General features: G+C 44.9%; 1 protein-coding gene across 1 annotated transcript in view; it reads left to right on the forward strand.

Moving 5' to 3' along the window:
- MBTPS1 (membrane bound transcription factor peptidase, site 1) overlaps positions 1 to 18726 on the forward strand; it is a gene marked incomplete at its 5' end in the record, with an annotated part of 218955 nt that overhangs the window by 35386 nt on the left and 164843 nt on the right. The window contains 2 exons of the mRNA XM_086949849.1: positions 1962 to 2165; positions 6278 to 6388. Coding sequence (XP_086805975.1) covers positions 1962 to 2165; positions 6278 to 6388 — 315 coding nt within the window. The remainder of the gene's footprint in view (positions 1 to 1961; positions 2166 to 6277; positions 6389 to 18726) is intronic.

The following is an 18726-nucleotide window of genomic DNA, read 5'->3' on the forward strand; positions in this document are numbered from 1 at the left end:
TGAGTGAGCTCCAGGCTCTTTCTGTCAAACCTCCTTTCCTGTCCATTCATCCTGACAAGGTGGTTCTAAGGACTAGACCTTCTTTCCTGCCCAAAGTAGTTTCTGCTTTTCACATCGGGCAGTCCATCACCCTCCCCTCCTTCTTCCCGCCTCCGCATCCTTCGAAGGATGAAGAGCGGCTCCATCGTCTGGACCCAAAACGTGCGCTTTCATTTTATATGCATCGCACACGCCAGTTCCGGGTGGATGACCAACTGTTTGTTGGCTACGTGGGTGCGAAGAAGGGACGGGCGGTACATAAACGGACCATCTCTCGGTGGGTCGTTCTGTGCATCAAAGCGTGCTACTCTTTGGCTCAGAAGGAGCCTCCTGTTGGGCTGAGGGCCCATTCCACTCGGGCCACGGCGGCTACTACTGCCCTGGGCCGGGGAGTCCCCTTGCAGGACATTTGCCAGGCGGCTACGTGGGCCTCGCTGCACACCTTTGCGAGGCACTACTGCCTGGACAGTCAAGTCCGGAGGGATGGCTTCTTTGGCCGTTCTGTCCTCCAGGACTTTCTGGTGTAGGAATGTATTGGTTCGCAGACCCACCACCGGAGTTGGTATTGCTGGGGTATCTATTCTAAGGTAAGGAATCTAACACTAACGTGTTTCTTTCAGATGAACAAGTTACTTACCTTCGGTAACGATATATCTGTAAGAAACATTAGTTAGTGTTAGATTCCTTACCGAACCCACCCATCCTCCCCGTTCTGCGAACTGATACCTAGGGTTAAGGACATCCCTTTCAGGGCCCTAGTTTCAAATGGCACCAGTGTTGGTTCTCACATGGCTCTGCGTGTTCTGGCGCGGAAAAGCTGTGTACAAAGAACTGACGTCAGCGCGCGTAGGCGGCGTCTATATACTCCAGCGACGTCATCACAGCGCACGACGCCGACGACTGACGCGGAGCCGCAGGGGACGCCTGCAGACGACGCCTACCGACGCGCAGGGGTACTGCTACGCAAAAGTTTCCGGATCCAGACTGACGCCTGGGGATATTCTAAGGTAAGGAATCTAACCCTAACTAATGTTTCTTACAGATATATCGTTACCGAAGGTAAGTAACTTGTTCTACGAGAAGCGTGGACACATTTCCTATACCTTAATTTATCACGTGCCCTTACCCTTTCCTTGTTCTTTCTCAAGTGCATCAAATCCATTTTACTTTATTTCCTTTTGTATGGGCTGCTGATTTCAGTAGTTTTAAGAACCCGAAGCAGTGTATTGAATTCTTAGAACAATACTTTGATTTGGAAACCGTAGAAGCCAAAGGAGTTTCTTAACTCATAGGTTGTATCCTAGAGAAAAGGACCGAAGTGTCACATACATTGAGGGTATCTGTCATAATAAATCCTAGCAAGGATGGAAAGCTGTAGTTGGCAAAATTGAAGCGCCCCAGAGAGCAGTAAGAAGGCAGAATATAAAATTGAGAGAGAATGTGCAGTAATTTGGGTTGTTTGTTTAGACTTTCACATTGCAAAGTGTTGCGGTATTACCTTGAGACCACCTGCATTATCCATATTGGTTATTAGGAATGGATTTGCTGTAAAGCTTTTCCCCGCACTGCTGCATGATTTCTCAAATACAGCACTCTCCATATGACGGAGAACACCTGATTTGAAGTTTTCGCTTCCATAATGTAGATTTTTGTTCCAAGCTTTAGGATTTTTCTGTTGCTCATCTTACAGGTGGATGTGGCTTAAGATCACTATTCTGTTAAACGATTTCAATGTTCATAATTCACCTTGTCTCCCTCTATTTAATGTTTGCAGCAACCTGTGTCCTTTTATGAGAATAGTGGCAGTCTTGATTGATTAGGTTTCAATAGAAACCTTTGATACACTCCATTAGAGCTTGTGTTTGCTTAGGTTAACTCTTATTGCTGCACATCTAATGTCCTTTCTGTCTTTTCTTCCCTAGCTGAACCATCCATTCCCTGCAACGAAACCAAGTGGTCCCAGAAATGGCAGTCATCACGTCCCCTTAGAAGGGCAAGTCTCTCCATTGGCCTTGGGTTTTGGCATGCAACTGGCAGGCATTCAAGTCGGCGGTTACTGCGAGCAATACCACGGCAGGTGGCTCAAACACTACAGGCGGATGTCCTCTGGCAAATGGGATACACAGGTATTTGAATGTTCTTCAGACTGCTGAGGGTTTCTCCGCTCATTTTATGTGGCGGGTCGGTGTCAGGTGGATGGGATGGGTATGGTCCCATTTATAGAGTGTTGGCTCATTGGGTTGTTAACAATGCCATTATCTATGTCTCTGACTACCCCAGTTATATTTCTTAGTTGCTGAATGAGTAGCATCCGTGGAGGTGTAGGTGTGAAGTTCACATAATTTTTCTCACCTAATGCACAGACTTCAGATGTCCTGTGGTGAATGTTGGACCAAATTACCTTTCCTCTTTCTAGACTGCATTCTCTGCAGGGCATTGTTGTTGCTCTATTGTGGTTTATGTTTTTGACTGTCTTAATCTTTCTCACCCTACACCCCGTTTGAATGGAATTCTGGCTACACATAATAGTGAGTCGAGCCATGGTATGAAAACGAACCCAGTCGGAACTGCAACTGCATTGTGTTGTAGTTTGGCGAAGGTATTTGCCTCTGCTCTCTCTGGTGCAAAGAAATGATTGGTCATTACCATTATGAAGCTCAGGGACCTAGTTTCTCTGCATTCTTTCCTGTCTCATCTGCATTCCTAGAAATACACGAGTTTCTGATGTTGTAAGTAAATCTTCCTACATTTTGTTTTTTAAAACATTTTCTCATTTTACTCTGACATGCCTATACCAACAGAGTTGCCAAGCTTCTTTATTTCACTGGCTTTTTGGAAAAGTTCAGGAATTGAGATAACACGAGGCCTCATTTGCATTGCAGATTTTGGTTGTGTTAGTAAAATTGATACTACTGCACATTTGTTCCTTGGTGTCAAATTTCCCTTGCGTGTATGTGTAAAAAGTATGGATGTTTGGTAAACTCATTACAAGCAAATGCAATATTAGTAGTTGCATGCTGGAAAGACATTGTATAATCTTAAAGCGTAATACTTAATCTAAGATTAGACACCTTGTCAATCATACCCTTGTATCAGAAGATAAGCCTTTGAGTGTAGCTCCTTCTCTCCCTGTTCGCTTCTTGTTTGTGACAGTGAAGTCACAAATTATTTTGCATTTGACTTTCACAACATGTTATTTTTCTTTAGTATTTATGCATGCTAAATTTTGGTTTTAAAATTATGACATTAAGTTTATTTCCTCACTTTGATTGGTGTAAAATAAGGGTTTATAATGCATTACGATATGTAAGGAGGTAACATTATCACTAAAGAGATAAAACAATCTTTTACTGTAGACAAAAAGCTTATTGTAACTCAGTGACCTTGAGTTTACTGAGCAATAACTCAATTGATTTAAAAAAAAAAAAAAACAGTACAATTGACTTTACCAACACCCTACAGGTGTCACAAAATACTACCAACACCTCCTGTTTTCAGAGTGTGGCCTATTGGAACCACAGGAGAAAGGAGGAGGTAGATCTCACCTGAGCTAGCTCCAGGATGCACAACCACAAGAAGGCATACGTACTGGTAATATTATGGGATTAATCAAGCCTCGACTGAAAATTTGCATAGTCGGGAGGTAACCCGTGCAGCCACTCCCAAAGTCTTCCATTTATTCCAGTCTCCAAACTCTTTTTACAAAGATGAAGACTAAAGGCAGTGCAGGCTACTCATACAGTAACGTTTCGTGCACGAGGATGTGCATTCCCCGTGCAGGAAGCATCCATGTGCGAGTGTCCTGCACTTACTTTAATCTTCATCTTTGTTGGGCTAGAGATTAAGGTTTTGGGTAGGTGGTGCTGCAGGGCATTTAGGCTATAAAAGTTCAACGTACCTCCCTCAACCTTACATCCGTAGTCTGGTTTAACCTCACTTAAGGTCCTATCTGGTGTAGGGGAGGTGGTGTGGGATGGGGTTTACACTCTAAAATACCATGAAAGTATTTTAAACCTTTTGACCACCCCAGAGCTTTACCTGAAGGTCACCTATGATCTAATCCATAAGTCCGAGTATCACATCTGGGAAATCACTTCACTGTGCCTGGATGAGGGCTGTTGAGCGAATCCTGGGATGGACATCTTCCCTGAAAGGAAAGTAATGAGCTTTGGATTCAACTGTGTGCTGCGTGTGGCAACCCTTCATGATCATTTGAATACATACCTACCTTGAATAACTGTTCGAAATGGGAAATCTGAAACCTAACCATCCCAAATAAAAAACTAGTGATAGTCTTACCGATTCCCCCACTTCTGGGGTAGGTGACCCTCGAGTTTACTCAGAAATCTCTCATTAACTGTGTCTGCTACATCTTTGCTGGGAGCTGAGGGACATTGTTTCCCACACACAAGACTGTAAAGAGATGTAAGGTATTTTTCCAGGAGTTGAGATGCTCCTTTAGTTTGGGTTCCTGCAATTTTATTACTCATTGGGTCACCTTCATAGAAACCACTTTCCTTTCTCTGTCAAAGGTGTTACAGTGGGGAAGAATGCACCTTCTCCCAGTCTCTGACAGTTATTTTCTATCTCTTCTCTATATCGTGCTTTACACAACGGCTCAGGATGCTGAAATGGATAGGCGGTGTGCCAAACATTCAGAACTATTGCACATCCTGATAATTGCAATGGCTGAAATATGCCAAGTCAGGCAACGTAAAGCTTTACCTGTCTTCTTGGGTGCCTCTTGGTTCACAGTGTCGGGCATTCCCTGTTGTCAAGGTTACCCAATCTAGCTACCTTGATAGTGACGGCCCATTCTATGATGGGTGTTCCGTTCTGTGTCAGAAACATGGTTGACAGAATGAATCTGTCATCCCTTGTTACCTTCCAGCAACATCCACATTCCTCAGTTACAAAACTGGAGGAGGTAGGGCTGGTGCTTTTTTGTGTCCAGTTAATGCTTCCTCAGCCCTATCCATCTACCAGAAGCCTCCTAGTACGACCTCGTCTTCTGCCCCAAAGCAGCATGGTGCATCTTGAAGCATTTGTAATATAATATGGCCTTGCTATCTACGGGACATAGGCAAAAAGAGCTTTACTAGAACGTGTTGGGACCTATGTCTGAGACAGAAAAAGGTGGGAGGATGTGAGGTTTATGGGGTATTATTTATAGTACACCCTCATAGGGGTGTGGGGCAAGATGTCACACTGGAGCAGAGCACTACATTTTGCAGAATGCATTTGTGTCTGCTGTGGGATGCTGTCTCATCTGACTTCATGGGACGAGTGGAGAATGTGCAGTTGGTGTGGTGGTATTGTTCGTTCTTCCTCTGGGCTTGGTGGTCTCCTCCAGATTACATCGCCACCGCTTAGCACAGTGAAAGATGGGAAACCAAGGAGAGATGTTTCACAAATTTGACTCCGAAGAAACACAGCAACCTTGTGTAATTTTCCCTGGGCAGGATCTTGCTGGTGTTTGACTATCAATGAATATTTGAAGATCTTGCCTAAGACGACAAAATGCTTTAGCCGTGGAAACCCGAACAAGGGCTGCACTAGAAGCTAAAAGCAGCCATGGGAAAAGTGTTAATGCCATCCTCCCATTGAGATGCATGAGCCAGCCTGACCATTTTCTGCCTCTTTTGGGAGGGCTGCCCACCACTCCTGCCCTGGAAGGCCACGTACCCATTTACACGACAATATTCCAAATGTAGTGGCTGAAAGGCTATTGTTTTTACAGGCTGTTCTGATTCGTGAAGTGCTTTAGGGCACTTCGCCCATTCAGACCGGAAAGCAACCCACTGTCTAATCTTGGCAAGGTAATGTCCTCCTCCCGGCCGGGGGTTTCCCTGGCTCCTGTATCTCATCCAGCCTAAAGTAGCATGAGTAGTGCAATTAGCAATCCTCCCAAGCATCGAAGTGAGGTGACCCGGATCTAGCTTGCAAGAAGATTTCTATAGGGAAACAATGTAGTTGTTTTCAACTCCTGCTTAATCCTTTGTTACACTCCTGGCCGGGAATCACTAATGCTTGCTTCAGATATTTGGACTTTAAAGTTGAACCTACGCGCTTCACATAACTCGTTAATGCCGCATGAGTTGGGTCTCGCCAACCACACACAACTAGATCAGTAAATGAGAACAGGAGGTACTGCAGTACCCCTCTCTCTCTTTACTGCAGGCCATTCCCAGTAATCTGATCTTTAACTATAAATCTTTTTCTCTCACTTGATGTATAGGTGCTAATGTCAGAGTGGCGGTCTTCGACACTGGCCTGAGTGAGAAGCATCCGCACTTTAAAAATGTAAAGGAGCGAACCAACTGGACCAATGAGAAAACTTTGGATGATGGTAAGTTCTAAAAGTAGGAAGTGGTAGTGGATACATTTTTGTGAAGGTCTATGCTGCTGCTTAAGGTTTACAAACAATTGAGCAAAAGTTAAACTAACTTAATTTGTTGTGGTGGGACGTTAACTTGTGCCCAATTTTAAGATGAAAGGCACTAATTTTGGAATAGTCTGTCTTGCAGTTTAATCGAGTAAATCTTCTATTTGAGTCGAGGACAGGTCTCTGGTCACTGTCTCCCCATGCACGATTTCACACTTTCTTTCCCATCATGGGAATGGAACCACCTTCTGTCAATTTAACTCTATACTGCCCAGGGCATTATTTTTGTTTTAATTGACCGGACATGCGTGGCTGTATGGTGGTTAGAACTTGGAACTGATAAAGTGTTGGAGTTTGAGTCTAGTTTTAATTTAATGCTGGTTATGTTTTGTATCAAATACGTTGTGGTCCTTTTTATGTTAACTTTGTATACACTTTGAGTGCTGTTGACTAGGTTCTTCTAATAGCTGAAGTTGATAACATAATTCAACCTGATGCTCTACTGATTTTGCGATGAAATTATTGGAATGCCCGCGAGGACTTAACGCCCAGTGAAAATTCTTTATTTTAGTAGGTGGGGAGACAATTTAGGCATGAGGACAAATGAGATGTGACTTCTGTTTTGCCTTTTCCTAAATTAAGCATGGATGTCCTTCCAATAACTAAAATTAATTTCTGACCATTGATTATTCGCCCATGTCGTTTCTAAAGGTTTTAATCTGACTTCATTGCTCAGTATTTCTATAGTATCATTTCAAAAGTTCCCTAATGCTGCATGATGCCTGAGCGCAACATAGAACTGGTAAATAAAGCTGAAGGATAAAAACTTCATGAACTGAACACTTCCCGCAACAAGAATATACTTCCTGCTATTAGAAGACAGATCCTGGTATGATGCTGAATGTGTCAGTGCAGGTTTCTAAGAATCAGCCTGCCTCTTACTTTTAAAAGACCTCTAAACAAAACCCATAACTTAATAATTATTAAAACGACGTGATTGATGAAAAGTATGTTTGAGTAGCTGTTACCACTGGATGAATGAAAGTTAACAAAAACCATTAGCCTTCATTTGTTTGGTTCCAAAATAAAATTAAGAGCATGCATTCATTGCTCCATGCCTACCATAAAACCGTATATAAATGATTTTTCTTTAAAGTATAGGATTTCTATTTGGAATAGACCAGAAGTTGCGTTGCAGGTGTTCTAAACTAAATTGCTTGGGTAGTACTTGTAGAAGGGCAGTCACGTGCTCCTGTTTGCTTTGTTTCCAGCAATATTTTCTCATCTTGTGGGGTATTTTAGAAAAGTCTGAATTATCTGACAATTTGCACTGTTTCTGATAAGAGAATATTGCATACCTCATTGATACCCTGATTTCACCCCCCGCCCCTCCTCCTTGCCCCAGCTCACTACAAGCACACATGTCCCTAACTTGTTGAATCAGGCACAATCACTGGTGCTATGGTATCAAGAGTGGTCCTAAAACTACCCCTAAGCAAAATGTACATTCCACCTGCAGTGCCATTGGAGGCGAGATGAGAACACTACAGCGTTCAGTCTCCTTTTTTTGCTAAACGCCTACTGCAGCACCTTTTCACTCATTTCCAGAGGTTTGGCGCCTGCGGGCAGTACTAGGTAACTTACACTGCAGGAAACGCTCAGCACAAGTTCCCTCTGCCAGTCACGAGCACCAATGTAGGTGTTAATATTAGCTGTATATGCTGTCAACTCTTCTATGCACTTCTGCTCAAACCGTACTGGTCGTCATTAGGATGTTGCATCATCAGAGCTAAACCTACTTTACGAATCTCTAAATGGGAAAAGGATTTGATGTAGCCTGATTTATTTAGTTGCAGTTTTTTAGTGCTGCAACCTAGACATGGGGACGTCTGGGAGTTCTACAGTAACAATGGGAATCTTACATCCGACCGGAATATAAGGAAATAAGTAGATAAGTTCACAAGAAAGGAAAAAGGCACTATGCTATTAACATACTGTGGTGACAATCATGACACTTTGATGCATGGATCAGGCTGCTCCACTTCCCATTAACATGGTTGGTGATCTTATGAAGAAAAAGACCATAATTACATTGCACTTTTGCAAATATGTGAATGTCATAAATTAAATACTGTGTAAAGATCTACAAAACAAGTACGATGAAGATGTTGGCTTTCCACTTAAGTCAACTAATTGTGAGCCAAGATACACTAAAAATGTTAAGCACCATATGCATGGGTGTGATGTAGTGTGGATGTAGAATGCAAACTACAACCTCCCGTTTGTTATATTTGATAGCCCTGAAGAAGTTGTGAGGAACTCCCCATTACAACGAAACACGAGTTGGCTGGGCGTATGAAGTTAAAGAAATAAAAGAAGACAGAAGAAACTTCTGTGTTTTTGAATAATTTTATAAATTGCATTACAATTTGTTGTGCACTTAGGGTATTGATTAGATTCATTGATTGTTGTGGTCTATACTCAAAGAGGTAGGATGATTCCTCTTTCCCTTGAAGCACTAGTCTAAATTCTAGATTCTGTGGTACATTATTTCTCTGGGTTCACTATGACGCTCCTTCTCGTGATAGTCATCCAACTGTTGTTCACACTGTTCGCTGACGGCTAGCCACTCATCCTTATCCCAAAGCTGGTAAGAAGTGGTGTTACACAGGCTAGTCCCTCTTTATCCGCTATTTCCCTACAGAGAAGTAGTTGTTCATACACACCAGTCATCTCCATGCTTCAAAAGGTATTTGTACTAACAAAATCATCCCATCTCATTGCAAGACAGCTCAGAAATGGGGGAGTCTTGACTCAAGGAATCATTATAATTAAAAAAAGAAGAAAGATCAAGGACTATTAATCTGTTCTCGCTGCATGAAGGTTGCCTTCATGAATTTTAGATGCAGGTAATTTGATTTTGATAGTACTCTGCCTGTCACCAGATACCTTCAGTTGTACTGAGCTCTGCTAACTTAATTCTATTTACTTTCTCTGGTTGTGGTGGGAGCAATAGTGACCGGGAAGCATATCCTCCGGCAACTCTTCGGGAAAGCTGAAGTCTCGTCAAGTCGCAACAAACCACCCCTTTTGTGCACCCTGTACCTGCTTTGTCTTATCTATCACCGTTAGTAAGAACAACTCTGAACAAGATAAACAATTAATCATCTGAAGTCACAGTAATTTAAGAAGATTGCCTCAGACTCACGGCACATAGCCAGAAGCAAATAATTGTGTATTGAAGGCAGCAAGCAACAGGCTACAGAGGTGCTGAAGTGTAATGGGACAGACGGAAACCTGCACTTGATTGCGTCAGTGGTGCGAGGTCAGATGTTCATAAACAGTCATCCCAATAGTGCAGGCCTTTGTTTACATAAATTCTGAATCACAAAGGTTCCTTCGTGCCATGTTGTAACTTTCGTTTCACTGAATGAAGGCTATCAGACTTTTATGAGGGCAAAGTGCATTTTCAGTGGTAGAAAATTGAGCAGCATTCTAGATTGTCAAGAAAAGATCATTGGAAGCAAGAAAGGGATTGGGGTTTTGTAGCTAGGGAAAGCCATGCAAAATGCAGTGAACCGCCATAAACTCGTAGGTTTGAGGATAATCTTAAATATTTTGTAAATAGCTTCCTACAATGAAAATAGCATGTCAAAGTGCTCTAGTTAGGGGCTGGACCTTTCTGGAGGAATGCCCACATATTCTATGGGCATGCAGTGGGATAGGGCCTCTTCACAAAAAGTGAGAAAATAAAAAGTGTAAATTGCAAATGTGTAATTAGCAAATGTAGATCTCCGCAAAACCTGCTCCTACAACTTTTACACCTGGATATACATTTGCAAGACTATGTTTTGGTTCCAAATACGTTTGAAAGTCTAAAACTGTTGTTGTTTCCCAGGAGTATTCCTGACCGTCTATTTCAATCCCAATAAAGTTCTCAATCTACACCAAATAAGGGTAAAAATTACACAAGTGGATTTAAAACTTGTGTAAACCCAGCTATATTGACATCTAATTCCTTTGAGGAAAGAGAGGTGGGAGTAGAGAAGCCATACTAATAGAAAAGCGATGCTGCTAAAATACAATTGTACAACTAATTTAAGTTTTTTGCATACTTTACGTTTTCTTATCTTAAAGGAAAGTCCATCAAAATTGTGGTATCCATGGAGTAGGCAGGATCTGTTGGTAAGATTATGCACTTTACCTTCCCTTGAAGGGTCGTTCGGGTCTACTACACAGCAAAGAGGTCTGGATTTGACAAGCATGAGTCTTTTTTTTTTTTTTAAAGATATTTGGGGAAACAAATGTCAGAATGTATATGAAGAAGGCTGAATGAAAGAGCCTTAGATATGTGTATATATCTGAATTGATTTTTGTAGGGAACTGGCTCTCTTTATAGTGGACCAAAAAGAGGTACACTGTGTTGAGTTCAGGCAACCCTTATTGGCTTCCAGAGGCAGAAATGTGAACACTAAATGCTCTCTTTAGTGATAGCGTGGGCAGGCAGTTTAGGCTCATCAGAGGGTAGTGCTAAGCATTTGTTGTACTCCGAGGCAATAAATGAGACACACACTCAAGAATAAATCCGAGACCAATTTAGAAAAATTAGTTGTATTTTATGTACATTTTGATACCCAGAACTTCGTTATAAACTAAGTACCGTATTTTCCGGCGTATAAGACGACCCGGCGTATAAGACGACCCCCTACTTCTCTTGATTAAATGTAGGTTTCGTCCTATACTCGCCGTATAAGACTACCCCCACTTCCAACACTTCCAAACATTATGTACCGGTACTGTATTGCCGGCGGGAACCTTCTGCAGTCCCCTTTCAATGCCCATGAACTGAGGAGATGACGTAGGGTACTGACGCTCCTCTCCTTCCGATGAACGTGAGGTTTATGGCCACATCGGAAGGAGAGAGAGGCGCCAGATCAGCGCATATGCCGCTGTGTCTCTAGGCTGAACACGCAGTGAGAAAACCGAAATGTCCAGTGAGACCCTCTCCCATCGGCACTACGGGACTGTAAGTAACTGTGCACAATTTTTGATTCATGTACCGGTAACGTTTTTGTTCTGTTGTACCGGTAATTTTCTCTTCATGTATCATTACCGGTCCTATTGTGAAGCGCGCAGACACCTTCGGGTAAAGTCCGCGCTATATAAAATTGCATACAGAGGTTCGTGGGTGCTGACTTGGTTCTACTTAATCTTTGCTTCAAATTTAAAGTCGGTGGAGCGTTGCTTCCACTCGTAAAACTTTGGTATCCGGCGTATAAGACGACCCCCGACTTTTGAAAACATTTTAAGGGGTTAAAAAGTCGTCTTATACGCCGGAAAATACGGTACTTTTTTAAATATCGATTTTTACAGGTGAGTAAAATGTTTACTTAAATGTGTCTTTATCCATCAATTCTTTCCTATGGGGGAAAAAGCCATATGTTGCGTACAATTATTTATGGTCAGTTTCTGGGGGGTCTCCTTCTGAACTTAGGGTTGTTGGGAGCCAAAGTACCACCAGGAGTTGTTTTTTACCTGTCGTGGGGTTTCAGGTTCAGAGCTGCTGGTCGCTTTGTGCTCTATGCCAGTGGAAAGAAGGTGGGGCGTGTCCAAAAAAAAAGGCTGCGGAGGGGTACTTTGGTACGTCGGGCTGGTTGGGGAACGGCAACACTATGAACTAGACTCTGCTTTTTCGGTACCTGTAGACTGCAAGGGGGTAGCTCCTCTACACCAAGGGAGAGTGCTGGCAATTTGCGAAGGACTGGCAGTCTACACAAGTTCTTGGCAGATGCTTAGCTGCAGAACAAGTCACTGGGTCACGATTGCAGAGGCTGGTGCAGGCAGGCAGGCAAGATTTGGTGCCAAACGTCCACAGCGAACATCTATTTCCAATTTCACGTGGCTCTTTTTTGTCCTCTTCTTCTGGATCAGTTCAATCTCAGCTCCTGGCATCAGGGGTGCCCCTAAATATTCAATTTAGAGGCTTTAAGGGGAGTGACGGGCAGTAGCCAATGAGCTACTTACTCTTATTGTGACTACACCCTTTATAGTTTGGTGTTCACATAAGGTAGCCAGCCTTAGGAGTGGAACTAGCCTGATTGGGACCACCCCTTCTGTCTAGCTAATTCTTCCACCTGTCCTGGTGCCAAATGGGCCTTAGGGCAGGGAGGTGGCATCTCCCAAGTTTGGGAGAAGCCAGAGTCTCATATCTAAAGCAGAGGAGGCCTGTGAAGCCTCTTGCCTTGAGATGCTGATTACTTAGCCACCCTGCTTGGAGGAGGTGACAACACTTCTGGCCGGAGCAAGCATTTCCCTCGTGCAGCTAAGTTATGGAATAAGCTGCCATCTACCTTGCGACTGCAGCCCAATCATCGAATTTTTAGGAAGATCTTAAAAACTCTGCTGTTCCCACAAGTATAGTTTGACATCTAGGTGATACCCCCTCGCTTACACTAGCACCAAGACGCTGTTCTATTCATGTGTTTTTATAAATGTGCATCCTATCTTATCCTATCCTATTGTTTCTGCCCTATGGGGGGGCGTGGGCTCTCACCTGTAGGGCCTCAAAAACCGATCTGTGGTGGAAGGCTGGCCTACACCAGTCAGCCAGTAGGCAAGTGGTTGGTAGACCTACAGGGGGCACCTCTACGATGCCCTGTGGGTGCCTGTATTAATAAATCCATAACTGGAATCGGTGTGGGCTTATTAATACGAGATGTTTGATACCAAACATCTTTAGTTTCAGTGAAGCCATAATGTAGCTGGGGATCTTGTAATCACGAGTGCCCAGTACATATACTCAAGATGGCTTCCCTGTTCGTTTGGTAATGTCCATAAATCAACATAGACATCACAGGGGCATATCTGCTCATGCAGCTATGTCCTCGCATTTAGTATAATGAACCCTGTCTTAGTGCTGTCAGGCCTGCTGTAGGGGTGACTTGCTTATATTACATGCAGTAGCTGCAGGCATGGCACACAGGAGGTGTGCCAAATTGTCTTCACTTTTCTCTGCACCATGTAACGCAGCCTGCAATGGCAGTTTACATGAGTGTCGTGAGGGATCCCTTAGAGTGGCACGATTCATGCTGCAGCCCTTGGGGACCCTTTTTATCCTACCTGCCTTAGCTACCAGGGGTACCATTTACTAGGGACTTACAGGGGATGAACATATTGCCATAACTGGGGGGGGGGCAGTTGTACAGTTTTAAGGAAACAGATCTGGCACTGTTGACCTGGATAGCAGGAACCCAGTGCACTTCTATGAAAATTGCATCAAATACCAGGCAAAAAGCAGAGATGACCATGCCAAAAAGGGTCTCTTTCCACAGTTTTTATTATGATTTTTTTTAAAACAAGAGGCTGGCAAGAAAACTAAAGAGGGCTCTAGGCCAAACCTAAAATAGAAAAGTTATTGCCACTGTGCTACAGCAGCAGCTCCCTGTAACAGATGTTGTATCTTCTTTCGATTAAAAGAGGATGCCCAACTATCCAGCAGCAAAAAGAACAATTGATGGACAGAATGCAGAACAATGTCATGCATTCACCCCAGGACAGAGATCTGGGCCTAAATCCATAATTTCGTTGCTCCCCATGCCATTCTAGTTTGGACCCAAACATATGCAAATCGGTTTTGACCCTGTTCCCCATGGGAACAATCCAGCCCGAACTGCCAGGCCAGGTCCTCTCTGGACTGGAATCAAGCATACTAGGACCTGTTTCAGGGTACCACCCCTCATCAGCCAGTGTGGCTTGATTCCAGTGGCATGGAGAGCACAGCACTGACACTTTTTTGGAAAACAGACATATTTTTGCACAATCAAGCAAATTACTCTGTTAATTCCTAATTACTGCCGGATTACCCATATAGGGGCAGAATCTAACATCCGCCCCCCGGTAACGACGCCAGCATTTAACTCTTTTTTTCTAGTATAAATAACGCACACCATGGGCTCCATATTCAGTTCAGCGGAGCAGCGTGTGAGGTAAGACGGAGGACGAGTAATCCTGAGTCCGTGAGTATGGGCCTTGAAACAACCATTTACAAAGGCAACAAAAGTGAGTAAAATAACACGCAAAAACCTGTATTAAAGACTGCAACCTTTTCTCTACTTTAGATTGCACACAGCAATCACCCCCCAGACGTTTTTTGAAAGGCTCATGAAGCAAGCAAAGAATACTTGACAAGTATGACCACAGCTTCAAATGACATTTTTAGGGTGTTCTATGTATCTATGTTGTATATGTCTGCAAGTGTCTTTTTCTTCCCACAGGGCTATTAAGCGTCTGGTTGATTCCAGGTGACTGCACCTGATTGAACTACCCATACCCTGGGTGACCAGTCTTTTCTTTTATTTTTTCAGGTGATTCAAATCGCATTTACTTGAACCACTCAGCTGTAGGCACATAGTAGCCTTTAAATTACATACACTTGTGTATATATAGTTTTTTTCACTTTTTGTTAAATTAACATGTAACACACTTTTTTCTATAACTAAGTGAAACGTGAGTAAGGTGGGGAAGTTGTGCCCCCGTCCTGAAGAAGGAGCTTTGCCTCCAAAACATGTTGACGCACACCTGAGGTACTGTCCATAATCACAACAGATTACCTCGCACTGCACCTCTTTTAACAGTACCAGCCCGGGGTCTTGAATAAAACTTTTTTCTAGCCTACCCACGAGCCAGGTGCTTTTTAATTTTTTCACCTCAACCCACCACTCACATATAATATACTCACTCACTTGCACCACATATAGTCATTACTATAAGTGCTCCCCCGTAGTCTTAGGTCGCAGCACGCTGCATCCCGTTAGAAGGGTGCGAAGACCCCAATGATGAAGCATGACACCAAGGGGCCTTTTGGTGTGTGAGGGGTATTTTATCAAACACTGAGTGCTCCCACACCTGTGACGAACACTCTTTCCTTACCCCAGTAGGATTCCTGTTGTTTATATGAATGTTTGTGGAGTAAGAATCCTTCTGTGTTACTCTACCCCCCTCTTTTGTTAGTTTATATATTTTTGCACTGTACCTGGAGCTGTCTCCTAATATCAGCTGTTAGAAATGGGATCTCTGGCTGGCCAAGGCTTGCGCCAAAGTCAGTCAGAGACCACCACTCTAAGTCAGGGCAAGGGAGTTACATGCCAAGATAACCCCTGCTACCCCCTTAGTAACGTGACACGAGCAGGAAGGCTAAACTCGGAGGCAATGTGAGTTAAGTGTTTGCGCACGCACCCACCAGCAACAACATCCAAGGCCCCCCACAAAAGGAACTCCACACAAGGTATATGTAAAAATAGCCTTTGAATTGCAAAACACATTAGATAGAAACACACACTTTACAGTGTGGCAACAGGCACAGGCAGAATTTACAGGGGATTATGTACAGGACAGGGCCACAGGCACCACTGTCGGGAATATGCACTTAGTAGAACTAGCACTTAGAACATATAACAATCAGAAGCTTCACACATGATGCATAGAACATTCAGAGGTGCAGGAAAAACACATGATACATAAACACACATTCAGAGGTGTAAGGAACAAGGCACATGACGGTATTTAAAACACATTCAGCGGTGTAGGAAATCAACTTTGTACATGATGCATAAAAACACATTCAGAGGTACCAGAACACAGGGTGCGCAAAACATACAACACACAGTTCATTTCCTAGCACCCTAAGAAGCACATAACTCACAACAAAGTCCAGGTTGCGCCACTGCGCCAAAAACCTAAACGTAGCAGCTGCCCTCTACTTGCTGGGCAGCTGGAGACAATGGCAAGGGGCCTAAACACTGCAGCTGGCACTAACTGCTGCGCAGCTGGGGAAGGCCAAGGTAGGGGCGAAGGAGTGCGCCTCATTCCTGAGTCCAAGAACAAGTCCCTAGAAGAAAGAACCTCAACGGTGCAGCTGCCCACTAATTGCTGGGCAGCTGTGGATCAAACTGCGACAGGGGCTCTTACTAGCCCCTAGGATTACAACTGCCATCTGTGGGAGCCTTCTGGGCCCAATACATCAATACTGCGCAGACCGGTGGAGCCTTCGAAGCTCTTAAATCAACCATGCCCCTTGGAGCACTCAGGCTCCTAATCTCATTATGCGCAATCCAGACAAATCAAACCTCGCCCTCTACGATGGAGCTTTCTGGCTCTAAGACAATGGGCCCCTCGGGACCCCCACTGGGGCTTTTGAACTCACGGGGGCGTTCGTTGGAGGCAAGTATGGCTCTGGGGGACACAGGCTCACGGGACCCCCAGGAGCACTTGAAACTTGCATGAGCCATTGGTGGAGCGGCCCGCTGCCATCTGGGGGCGCTCTGACGACGGGCACCACTCGGGTGCCTGGGGAGCACAAGTGGCCTTCTCTCCCCCCCCCCCCCCCCCCCTCGCCCCAGCCGTCTCAACTTACCGGCTCTCGGCGTGGGGGTGGCGGCTCTCTTCATCAGGCGGCGGTAGCGCGTGGCGGGGCTCTCTCTCCTCATGGGAGCCCAGCCTTCACAAGGCGCCCGCTTCGCTTTGGTCTTCACCCGGTCCCCCATCTCGGGACCGGGACTTAGGGTGGAGCCGCTCCGGGACATTTTTCTCTCTGGGGCTCCCTCCTGGTCATGGGAGCCCCGCGACATTCGGTGGCCTGTTCCTAGCGGCCCGGGCCTCTCCCCAGCTCACGGGAGCCTCGGGCGGCCATCACTCTGCCCGCCTTACTTTCTCCGGCTGGCGGCGGGCAGCCAATCGTGGTGCGGTGGCGGGCGGGACATTCTGGAGCAAACAGAAGTCCCGCCCTGCTCCAGGCGCCTAGCCGCCTGACTTCCTGTTTCGTCGCCACAGCATCTTTCCCGGGGCATAACGAGGGGTAGGCACCCTCGAGACATATAATAAACGTAGAAGCGAGGTGGGGACTCGCTAAGGGGGCAGATAGACGGGGTGGCACCGTAACTAAAAATATATAACTGCAGGCATAATGCAGGGTGGCACCTGCAAGGCTCTGATTACGAACAGGTCAGAGAGCAGCGCTATGCTGCAAAATTCAAATAAAGCGCTCTCGGCGCGCTGGGGAGTCCAAGTAGTCCTGGGGCAGGGAAATGGAGCAGGCAGCTCCTAGTAGAGAAAAAGTCCTCTAGTCCCCCCAAACAAGGCAGAAGGGCCCCACAGGGAGAGAGCTTTCCAGGCATCCAGAATATCCAGGGGCTGGGCAGGGCCCAGGGAGGAAAGCCTTCCCCTGGGCCCCAGCACGCCCCTGGTAGATTCGAGTTGGGAACAAGAACTTTTAGTAAGGGAACACAGCCCCTTTTTATACAGTGAATTCCTTTGTCTCAGGATGCAGGGTCTTGTTTTTGAGCACTGTTATGTGCTCAACCACCCTTTCCTTTCACTGGCCAGGCTAGGGACATTAGACACACCACAGGGGGCGGAGCCAGCATTGTGTGGGGAAAGCCCAGCCCTATTCAGGTCCCAGGTGCACCACTCCCTCACATCACACATGCTAATCTTAACACTCACCACCGGGGCAGACCCCTGGAGCCTGGCACACCAGCCAGCTCCAGCCAATCACAAGCCAGCACATTCACTGCACAGACATGCACACTTCTAGAAGTGGCACTTCCATATTAGACACAAACACGCTGCATGCATCATTGCGCAGCATTATATCACACGGGTCCGCACATACCAGACTCGAGCAGGCCAACCTTACTCCACGCACTCAAGAGTGCGCACGCACTTTCCACTGGGACACAGTGAAAGTGCGCAGAAACCAACAATCACTACCACCAATTCACATTTAAAAAGCAAAAAGTTTAGGGGTGAACCTGCCAGAAGGGCCAAGTCCAACATCAGCTAATATGTTCTCTTAACAGGAAGCACTCATTATTTAGCAGCTTTATGGTGCACTGAAGCATTGTAAAGTATTAAAGCAATTTAAAATTGACACCAAAGAAACATTGAGCAATAAAGAAAGATTACAACATAAGAAATGTTATTCAGGAGAACTGGAGTGTCACTGAGTAAGTTTTCACAGGAAACCCAATGGTCACTAACAAAATGGTGCTTATTGAGAGAGCCATGCTAAGTTTCGGTAAAGAGGTGAACTTTTATATGCTTCTTCAAGGCAAGGAGGCTTGGAGAACACCACAAGGAATTTTGGCCTTTCCTGAGATTTTGTCACCTTTTGATGCCTGTTTGTGAGAAAAGAGGAGAACCAGCGCTTTACCAATCCACTAATTACCAATACAGTGATCCAGATTGTAGTGGTCGACGGAATTTCAAGCTGACGATAAGTCTTGGAGTAGGACTAGGCCTTGTTT

Source organism: Lissotriton vulgaris, unplaced genomic scaffold, assembly GCF_964263255.1.
Source record: "Lissotriton vulgaris unplaced genomic scaffold, aLisVul1.2 SCAFFOLD_912, whole genome shotgun sequence".
Lineage (NCBI taxonomy): Eukaryota > Metazoa > Chordata > Amphibia > Caudata > Salamandridae > Lissotriton > Lissotriton vulgaris.